This window comes from Drosophila albomicans, chromosome 2L (genome assembly GCF_009650485.2).
Source record: "Drosophila albomicans strain 15112-1751.03 chromosome 2L, ASM965048v2, whole genome shotgun sequence".
NCBI classification, from domain to species: domain Eukaryota; kingdom Metazoa; phylum Arthropoda; class Insecta; order Diptera; family Drosophilidae; genus Drosophila; species Drosophila albomicans.
The window spans coordinates 3789167-3800569 of record NC_047628.2 but is presented as its reverse complement, the minus strand read 5'-3'; the positions used below and the strand labels follow the sequence as shown (position 1 = coordinate 3800569).

General features: G+C 39.3%; 1 protein-coding gene and 1 long non-coding RNA gene across 2 annotated transcripts; both read left to right on the top strand.

The window, feature by feature from the left end:
• Nucleotides 1-427: 427 nt before the first annotated feature.
• LOC117565359 (esterase E4) lies at nt 428-3349 on the top strand. The gene is made up of 3 exons (XM_034244420.2): nt 428-1824; nt 1886-2336; nt 2394-3349. The coding sequence occupies exons 1-3, from the start codon at nt 822-824 to the stop codon at nt 2617-2619; spliced, it is 1680 nt and encodes a 559-aa protein (XP_034100311.2). The 5' UTR covers nt 428-821; the 3' UTR covers nt 2620-3349.
• Nucleotides 3350-3727: 378 nt separating this feature from the next.
• On the top strand, nt 3728-10850 carry LOC127565238 (uncharacterized). Its single transcript, XR_007954617.1, has 3 exons — nt 3728-5749; nt 10142-10408; nt 10507-10850. It is a non-coding gene; the product is annotated as an uncharacterized LOC127565238 (long non-coding RNA).
• The last annotated feature ends 553 nt before the right edge of the window (nt 10851-11403 follow it).

Sequence of the window (11403 nt, the reverse complement as noted above, 5' to 3'; positions counted from 1 at the left end):
ATCGTGGGAGAACTAAATTCGGCAAGAACAAGGAGACATGCATATGCATATGTTTTGCATTTATCTGATTAATTTTTATTCGATTACAAAGATAGTCGTTTAGTCTTGTTTTATTATTTATAGCCAGAAAACTTTTGGGATGGTCAAACAATTTTTGCCGGTAATTGTGTATGTCAGTCCTCCGTCAGCTGGAAAGGCATTTGAAGCATTTTATTGTAATCAATGTCAAAAGATATTATTGACATCCACTCGACACACGACTTAAATCGTTGAATTACTTAGCTGGTGGAATATAAATAGCTAAATACTTATACTAAAGAATCAGAATATGAAGTAAGAATATTATTTATTAATTATTTTGAATATTTTAACTTGAGTATGCAATCTTTTCTATCGCAGTAGCCCAGTAAACATGGGTTCTAACAAAACGTATTTATTAGTTTACGACTATCCAAAATTGGGCTGAGCCTGCTGTGTTGTCATACAAATGAATTATTTTTATTATAAAATAGACCAACACGACTGCTAATCTTATAAACGCTAATCAAATTCCAATAAGAAGCTTATCGCTTATCGCTTTGGTTCTTGCGATAAAAAAAAGGCAGTGCGAAGTCTGCACGTTGTTCGCCATCGGCAAGATTGGACAATCAGTTGGTTAATTTCTAGGGTTCGAGTTGGTACTGTAATCATTTGATGCGGGTTCAACGCACCACCCAATAGAGACGGCGGGTGAGATCGATGCAAAACGTTTTTACCGAATTGTCACACAGAAGTCGAAAGAGAGTAAGAAACTGTATTTGGGTAGTGTGAAAGAACTGCAAATGGCTTGTCCACTCAATATTGTGGTGCTGCTGGTGTCGCTGCTGGTACAGCTGGTATTGCTAGTCCCTGCTAATGGGCAGAGTGATGAGGATCCGTTGGTGAGAACAACCTTGGGAAGCATTCAAGGCACTCGAATGGAAAGCTTCAGTGGCAAGACGATTTATGCTTTTCGCGGTATACCCTATGCTGAGCCACCACTCGGAGAGCTGCGGTTCGAGGCCCCCAAGCCATATCCTTCCTGGGGCAATACCACACTTAAGGCCACTGCCGATTCCCTGGTCTGTCCTCAGACGGGAATTACTTTGCTGATGAGCGAGGACTGCCTCAAACTTAATGTTTTCACCAAGAACCTGACGGCACAACTTCCAGTGATCGTATACATACACGGTGGAGCAAATAAGATAGGCAGTGGGCACAGCACCTACGAGGCGGGGCCACAATATCTAATGGATCACGATGTGGTGTTTGTGGCATTCAACTATCGCCTGGGCGCCTTGGGTTTCTTAAGGGGTGGCAACTATGGTTATCTGGATCAGGTAATGGCCTTGGAGTGGGTGCAAGCGCACATCTCAAAGTTTGGCGGTGATCCTCAGATGGTGACTATTATGGGCATGAGTGCAGGGTCCATGGCTGTCAGTCTGCATCTCGCATCGCCGCTATCAAAGGGATTGTTTCATCGTGCCATAATGATGAGCGGCTCGGCGACAAACCACTACAGCATACACAATGAGTTCTGGAGTCGCCTCTTGGCTCGACAGGTGGGATGTCCCATGTACAATTCCTTTGATATGGTTGAGTGTCTGCGCACTGTCACCTGGCAGCGCATTGTTGAAATATGCAGCCAATGGGAGCAGTACAAGTTCATCAACATGAAATGGAACTACGAGATTGACAACTACTTTTTGCCCAAGCATCCTAGTGCTCTCATCGACCAGGGACAGTTCAATAAGGTGCCCATTCTGGCTAGCTGGACTGCCAACGAGCTGGACTACACAACATTAGGTGAGAGATGGGTTTTAATATAAGGGTCTTATATTATATTTGACCGAGTTTTGCTCTTTAGCCCAAGTGGAGAATGAACTTTTACTACACGATATAAATGAGAACTTCAATGAGTATGCCCCAGAGTTCTTCCTCTTCGATTATAATCCGACAAAGAGCCAACGTATCAAGAACTTCTATTTGGGTCAGCAACTCCGGGAGCTGGGTCGCGACAACATCGAGGCATTTGGACGCATTTTCTCCGATGGCATCATTGGACATGGTGTTCATCGACTCGTTGACATGGCACGAAAATACACCAATGTATACTACTCACGTATGGACTATGTGGGTCAGAGAAGTCTCTCGGCACCGCTTAACGAGGATATGACTCTTCGGGGCGTGGGCCATGCCGATGATCTACAGTATGTTATGCCTAGCTTGTGGTATGGTACAATCATGAGCAAGGATCACGCTGATCTCTTCATGATGCAACGCCTCACAGAGTGGTTTGTTCACTTTGCCACGACAGGGTGAGTAGCAAAGTTGCGAAATAAGTTGTAAAAAATGTCTAAGTGCGATCATTGCAGGAAGCCCGTGACTGATTCAAGTATCTGGCCAGCTTGCAATGCCACAAGCGTTCAACTGCTCTACAATGATAGGACCACATATGTGGGTCCTGCAGCCTACGTCGCCCGTTTTGCCGTCTGGGATCAATTGTTTCCCAAGACAAGCGGCGAAGCTGCGAGTATCGTTGCCCCAAGACGTCTCGGACTGGCCTTGGCTCTAGCCGTGCTCATCCATAGATTAATGTAGCTATTAGGTGTGGAAAAAGCTTATCAATAGGCCGTTTAGATTACACTAATGATGACTCTGCTCTTGTCGGAGCTCGGCAGCTATTTACTTTGATTAATTAATCAACAAAGGCGTGAGATTTTCCCTCGTTGCTCTCTCTGGGTGTTCTTATGTGCGTGTGTATGTGTGTGTGTGAGTGTTTGTGTGTTGACCAACGCCTTGAGGCAATTAGTCTTTTGGGGCAGCTTAAATATACATTAATTTGTCTTTAAATGTTTCCAACTGTAGCTGCTGACCCTTTCTCCCCTCTCCTCCGTCGACTCGTAATTGTTGCGATAAATTTTTGTAATTGCCAGGTTCGCACATGACAAAAGCTCAGTTCCTTCAGTCCCCCTCCTACCATCGTGCCTCTCCTCCTGCTTCCAGTTGTCGCGTCTGTCTGTCGCTGTTATTGACATTTCAGATTGGCAGCATTTAAGTGGATTGTTCTTGCGTGAAAATCTCAAACATGTCAGCGGCTGTAAAAGGATTATGGCCCAACTGTTTATGGGGGAGGATTTGCTGGCGTTACCCTGGTAAGGGATTACACTTTGAATGGACTGGGAAATGTACTTCCTCGCGTATCATGATGGGAAGTTAATTTAAATAACACCACCAAACATGAAATGTAGGCATAACATAAAATAATAGAAAATATTGATAATAGTAATATAAAATATTACCATTAACTAAAGTACAAAAATAAACAAAATACTGTATTAATATGAATAAAACAAAAAATATAGCAAAAATATACAAAATTATTTAATGTAATGTGAGTTATATTTATTACATAGTAATTTCATTTCCGCGAATTAATCGTACGTTCATCGATAAGACTGTTTTTAAGTACCTCCGCAATTTCTGTTACAATAGTTTGACGTTACTATATACATATGTAAATTAAGAATTATGACGCAATTTATTTTTATTTTTTTTTAAATTATGCCATTTTATCAAAAATGCTACGGACAAATAAATTATAATGTATTTTGAGTTGATTGCATTATAAAGTACATATCGGAATTGACAATCGATTCTAAATGCTCTAGCATATAATTTTAGTTCCAAAACTTTTGATATACTATACATCATGGTAGTCTACTAAAAGTTAAGATAAGTTTAATATGTGAGTGGAACATTTAAGTGCTAATTATTAAATTAGCTTTACGTTTGACTCATTCGTGATATACTTTTTCTTTGGCTAAGCCAAGAAAGGAGAGGGATAAGGACAGGGAGAAGCAGCCCACAGAAACCACACACGCTTACGAAAGTGCGGAATACAAACCAAATACGAGTACAAGGACAACCACATAATGACTTTGATGTAGAGTTTCTCGGACAAAGTTTTACCAAAGAAAATATGGAAAATTAACTTGTTAGCCAGCCCATCAACCGCACACTCTCGCATACACTCGGAAAATACATGTGGGTGTATGCAATAGAGTATAAGAGTGTGTGTGTTGTCGGACATGCTCGTAAGCAAACATTTGACTATACGCATTGTGGCATATTCTCTTTTGGGACAAAGGCCACAAAAAGGTGGGCAAGTCAATTTGACAAAGCAGATGACATGACAGAATATAAAGTGAAAGAGGCAAAACCAGGAGATAACAATGGAAAAGTGAAATGAAACTGGCAAAACATTTGCGAACAGTTTTAATTAAATCTGCGACGAGTTCTTAAAGTGACGAGTCACATGCAAAATTGCGCTCAATTATTACCTATGTTTCTTTGGATTTCCCCTCAATTCAACAAACAGCAAACACACAACAAATACCAAACACCTTTTCGAGCGAAGCAGCTGGAAAAGGTGAAAGAGTTGTGATTCGATATCGAGTGTGGCTTTTGTGACTCAATTACAATAAGTCTATTAAACTTATGTCTGCGGTTTGTCTAGACCAGAGACGGGAGAAGGCAGCCCGGTTGCCGATCAGTCACAATGTCTAGGTCCGGGCACTGGGGTTGAACAGAAGAGTCGACGAGCAGAAGTGCAGACGAGCAGACGAGCGCGTGCCCCTTTTGACTTTCGACTGGTTCTTTGTGCCACCATCTAACAACAGAGCCTGCCACAGCCAAAGGATCAAGAAGATGATGATGATGATTTGATGATGATAATGGTGCGAAGGTGTTCCAGCTGCCGGTATGGACTCTGTCTCGATTTCACTTTCGCTACGCCGTTGCCACATACTATACATATTTCAAATGAAAACGTGGTCCTTGATCGTTGCTCTTTTCCTTTCTCCCGTTTACCTCGCTCTGTCCTTCTCCCCTCATCATTATTTTTTTTGTGGCATCATCGGCTGCGGTTTTGATTACGTATTTATGGAGTGCACAATGGACGGCAGGACGCCTGCAAAAGGAGTAAACATTTTGAAGTAGCGCCGTTTCGAAAATGCTTTATAGGTTTGTCAGCGATCGAAATATATAAATGTTCGACTGTCCGTCTATCTCTCCACCTCTTTTATGCGTTTTGTCAACATATCATATTACGCCCCCGTCCCAGGATTACGATGAGACTATGCCCATAATCGCTAATGACAATACAAATTGAGAGTGGAGAGCGAAGAGCTCTCTGCAGCGGCTTTGTTGGTTTTTCTGGGAAGCCTCAGACAGGCACTGACAGCCGGCGCATCGTGCTTAAAAATTTGTAAACAATATATGTATTTGTTTAGCATTTAAGTGAATTTTGAACGCCTGGAACGAGTTTCACAATCGTCTGTTTTTTTCGGGGGGTTGTTCGAGCTTGCCACCTTGAATCCATCGATTAATATTCGTGGAAATGCAAAACAACGAAAAGACTGTGGCATTGTATGATATTAAGCGGTAATTAAAGACAGCCTTGCATTTTGTGTAAACTCGAAAACGTCAAGTTGATCAACAAAGATCATAAAAAAATTGCAGGGGCTCGAGATTCCAAATTTGCGTGCGAGACTTTTTTTTTGTAATTCTACTTCTCTTGTCAAATCATTCAGTCATATCTTATTTTTTAAAATTTTTCTGAGAATAAACAGTTGTAATCAAAATTTTTAATGTATTTTTATAAGTTTTCTAAATAATTAATTACGTGAAACGGCGCCTACACCTCGACAGAATAAAACGAGGAATGACAGTTGAGTCAGAACTCCTAATTTAATTTGTATACATAAGAACATATAAATTAAAATTGCCGTGATTAATGATGATTGTCCTGAGAGGGAGGGGTGCACTTGTATCAGCTTCCAGGCTCACACAAATCCCAAATTAAACAAGACAACAGATAGCAACAACAAGGAAGATCAAACGTAATTTACAAAACAGGCAAAAGGACACTCGACTGTTTTCTCCCTTGCCGCTTTCTGATTTCGAATTTCAGCTTTCTTCCATTTCCCGATGCCTTTGGGTCGTGGTGAAAGTGTTCACATCAAACGGCTCTCAAATTAATTGTTTTGCCTTTTTTTCAGTTCTTAGTTGGGCCCGATAAACAATTTGATTATTCGATAAACAAATACAAAGTGTAGAGCACAACTACATGCATACATGTTCACATATGAGTGTGAGTGCTAGTGTTGTTGTGTATCGCACACTCTCTGACCTGCCCCCAAAAAACTCGCTCCCTGCCACTCGCCATTGTCTCGCTGTCTGTCACAGGCGGCATCGTTGGCTACTCCATGACATATGAGGCTGTGTGTGTGTCGATTGTGTGTGGTCGCCGTTTGAGTGTCTTTTGTTGTACGCTCATTCTGATATCGTCGCTTTTGTTTGAAGCCCAGCGACAGACAACAACAACAACGAACAACGTACAACAGCGACAGCGACAAGAACAACAGCAACAACATGAACGACAACTTGATTGTGATTTTGGGGAACCTGAGACCCAATCATAATTATGCATGTTGTTGCTTGTTTGTTTGTTGTTGGTTGGCCCCTTGTTAATAATGGCGTTAATGTTTATGCTGATGAGAATAAGATGGACCACCCTCACTTTATGGTTACACTTTTTGTCTGCCTTATATCAGAGCTCCTATTTTTGAAAGCCGGTTGAGAAATCGGGCTTACTTACTTTCCGAACAGGTAAGTCATAAATAACGAAAGGACTTCTAAAGATTAATTTTAGAAGTCCACTTCTTATAAGTACAATAATCATAATATAATAATAATATTCCATATAATTCCTAAGAAAGCCGAAGGGTAGTCGAAATCAGCTGAGTTCTTGGAAATATGTATATACTACCTAGAAATGTAGACAAATTATAATTTTAATAAACTTTTGGAAAGTTTTAAATTTAAGTTCAGTTGCGTTCGTTTGACAAATTATGAAAGAAATAAAAAAACTTTGATAAAAAAAAAATAGTGCGGTATAAATTTTAAAGTATACCAAATTAATATACTAAAAAAATTAAAATATACCAAAGGTTTGTTTTAGGTATATTGATACAGTATTATATTCAAAATATCCCATAGAGTGCCAAATATACAAGATTGACAGTCAAAACAACTATGTCCCATAGAAAGAAGGCTTTTTTGCTCATAATAATAACTTTAATAACTACTACAATTTTTATTTGTTAATTTTATTTGATAATCAGGAATTCTAAATATAGTTAATATTGTGTGTACTACAAACCGCGACGCTAGTTTGAAAATTACGCTTGTTATTCGATTTTTATCGATTCGCGGGGGAGAAAGTGAGCGTGGAAAACATTTTTAAACAAACTTGATCTGATAACAAGTGCTGTCAATTTCTTTATTTTGTCTATTTTTTTTTTTAAATATATATACCCATAAAAGAAGTACAAAACATGGACTTATTAAAACCAGAAAAAGAAAAAAATTCCTTTTATAATGAACTAATCATTATGCTCTCGATGGTGTAAACACTTACAACTAAATGGACATTTCAAGATAGCTTAAGCAATCAAATACCACAGACAGAGTCAATCAAGTGCAACGCCCACACATCAATGTTGTTTAGTAGATAATCTCGGAGAACCAATTGAAAACCCATAAAAAGCACAATCATCATAGACGACGACAACACCCAGAAAACTCATTCGGAATGGGCCAATAATTACAGGCGTGTTAAGTGTTGCCTGCCCAAACAGACTAACAAAAGCAGAACCAATATTTGTTTGCAGTTTTTCAAGAGCAACTTCTGTCAATGTTCATGTTGTTGCTATTGCAGTTGTTGTCAAATGTGATTATTAATGGTAACAACAACACAACAACAACAATAAGAGCAATATGAGCACCCCACAGTGAGCACCCTCAACCAGGCCGTGTCCTCTCGTCTTATAGAGAGAAATCTGTGCGCCCTTCCATAACGTATGCTAGTTGTCAGAGAGAGGGTGTGACAATCCGGAGAACCCAACTAATGAGTGTAAACAACGCACGGGAAATCTAAAAAAGTGGAAGAGGAAGACGCGGAGGAAAAACTGCCACAAACTGTTTGATTTGTCGCTTAGGACTAATGAAACCAAACATTAGAGCGAGCACCCTCAATATGTTTCTGGTTCTGGTTCTGGTTCCGTTCCGTTCCGGGGGTTGTAATACTCTTCAAATTGTTGCAATTTATTCCCCCTCTCTCTCGTGGCTCTTTGCCACGCTGCCTACAGATAGGACACAAAGGGATGTTTACTATTTCGGACAGGCAGACAGACAGGGAAACGGAGAGTCTGACTGGTAGAGAGACCAAGCTGATGTGTTGTAAGTTGATTACGTGGTTGACGTTGTTGCTGCCGTTGTCGCTGAGTTGCAACATGAGGGCGCACGTTGCTGCCGTGGAATCGGCAGCTGTCTTCACGTGAACTGCAGCCGCGATACTCGTGCTTACAATTCCAACTCCAATTTCGACTGCCAACAGGCAACTCTTTATAGATTTTCACCTTGTTTTCATTTTTTTTTTTTTTTTTGGATTTTGTACATTTCCCGAGCTACGTGCTTGAACTGGCTAATATGCTTTTGAACAGCCACCTGAGTTCATTGTTAACTCCAAAATGAGCGCCATTGCGGCTTTCGCTAATGTAGGCGCCAGGTCGGGTCAGATCCGGGGGTTCCGGGGTATAGGGTATAGGGTACAAAGTCTCTGGGCCTGGCCCTTGGTCAACATGACGAGCTGCTGCTTCTGCTTTCGTGGGAAACTCTCCATAATAGCATGCGGGTGTGGTTTTCCTTCCATTTGTTGCTTTTTGTGTGTTTTGCTACAAATTAATGAAATTGTATTTGCTGTGCTACAATTTATGATTAATAGTCACTGGAGTCGCTGTACCTGCTGCCTGAGAAGTGCTTTGGGGCAGCAGTTTAAGCAGCAGCAACAGCAACAGCAATAGCAACATCTGTTGGTGCATGCCACGCAAGCTCAACGCGCTGCACTTGTTCTGATGAGACGACCACAGACTGAGTCAGAGCTATGTGTTCTTTATTGAGCAATTAGTTAAACGGCCCCAAAACTGTTGACAGTTAACCTTATATCAATTTAGTTTCTGTTGCCAACATCAATCAAACCATGGACTGCAACTTTCACATGGAAGAATAATTTGTCAGCGATCGACATGATCACGAGCTCATCCTGAAGACAGACTCTACCAGTAGAATCTTGAATCTTTGACATGCTCGTTACCTATATATATGTTACTCTGCCACTTCTCCATCTATCAAAACTAAAACAAATAACTCGCGGGCTCAGGAATGCAAGGGCTAACCGGGGAATACTGTGTGCTAGATACCTTAAAAGGGGTATCTGACATTGCTTTTTACAAATAATCAGTAAATACGAGTATAGCTTCTACTTTGGGTATAGCTTCTACTTTGGTAATACGCTATCGAACTGTATTGAGTCAGAAGCAATGCTGTGAAACCGCAAATTAAAGCGTAATTGAAATGTGCTGTTATCAACTCAATTGATTTAACAATTCAAGGCCTTTGATTTAAATTTAGAACGAAATTACTTAAATTGATGTGCATGTGAACAATGTGGCGATAATGTATAAAGTATATTATATAAAGATTAAGTATTAAATCGACTGAAGCTGAAACCAATATTTACTTATTATGTAATAATTAATTAATTAATAAACTTAAGAAATTAAAAAATAAAAAGTTAATATATAAATAACACAACAAAATCGGAAATAGATATGTAAAAATCGTTAATTCCGATCTTGTTAACTTCAGATTTAATGTTTAATACAAAATGGCATTTAAAGTAAAGAGTAAAATATATTATCTTTTCATTTCAGTGAATATGCGATTTATGCCGTTTATTATTATTATTATTTAATTAGCATTAATTGCAACTAAATACACTTAACCACAGATCACGTGAAGAATGAATTCGCGTCAACTCAACTAACTGAGCTGTGAGCAATTACACTGATCTCTAGATTTCAATTATAAAAGATTAATTCGAGAATCTAGAATTTATGTTAGCTTTATTATTCATTTATTAGTTATTTAACAATTTTCTACTTATTTATTAATAATTGTTTTCGTGTAGTAGCTATTGTATTTATCTTATTTTCTTTAGATGCTAAAAGGCATCACTATGTATTAAGGAACAACACCGATAAACTGTCCAGCAGTATAGCAAGTATTAAGCAACCCTCTGGGTGCAGTGAGGGGCGCCACCCTCTGTCAGTTAGTCAATAAGCGACGTCGTGCAACACGATCCATCATCAACATTCAAGTTGAAAGCTGTACATAAATAACCAGTGAAGAGCTACTACTATTGGTGAAATACGATGCCTCGATGACAACAGAAAGTAGACGTCACACATCATTGCTCCCTCCAAAGGTGAACAGATAGACAGAAGGAAGACTCATCACAGAGATTCCTCGAACGAACGAAAGAGAGACAATATGGGATGCGACTTCACTATATTATTGTTTTAGGTTGGATCAGGGGACTACAGGAGGTATCATTCTGTTGCCAGATGACTGACAGATCAACGTCACAGAGCAGCCCACAGCATGAGATGAGTTTTTAGCGCAGCTTGCGATCGGCACGCGACATTGGAAAAGCTGCCTCATGGCAGCAGGAAATACTTTCAACATATTTCAATATGCAACGCCACGGGATCAGGTCAAATTATTAAAACTGATGATGAGGCTGCTGCAAATGGTTTTCTCGCGAGCTTATCAATGTGTTTTCATTAGGATATCAACCCCAAATGGACGCCTCATTCCACTTTAATTTCGCCTCTGCTTCAGAACAGCTATAGCATTTCAAATTCCCTACTCACCTCTCTTTCCATAAATTTTGATAATATAAAACTCGAACCATATTTGTACGATAAGAAAATACATTCTTTAACTGTATAATAAGTAGCTCATAATTTAACATGTGGGTGACGGCCTCTTGGGCAGATTTGGAATTCACGCGACTAAGCTGACTAACTAGACCTATTTCGCAAGTTGTGGGTAGCCCGGATTTAAATGTCAAATATTAAGAAGATATATTTGTAGTTATTTTTATAAAAAGCTGCTAAAATTGTTGGAAAAATGTAAATCGAGAATGTTTGACTACAATATGTTACATGCATTTTTTCTTAAATTATTACCACGTTGCTTTCTTGTATAAGGTGGCAACTGAAACCTTAGACACAAAATATATTTATGACAATACGTTTAAGAAAATTTAAATCGAGCTTTATTAAAAATAGGATCAGCATGAATAAGTGCTGAAACTATTTGAGCTAAGGAAATGGTTTCAGAATTTTGTTACTTTTAAGCATTTCGACAGTATGAAATCTTTAGTACAACATTTACATAGTTGGGAATATTATCATA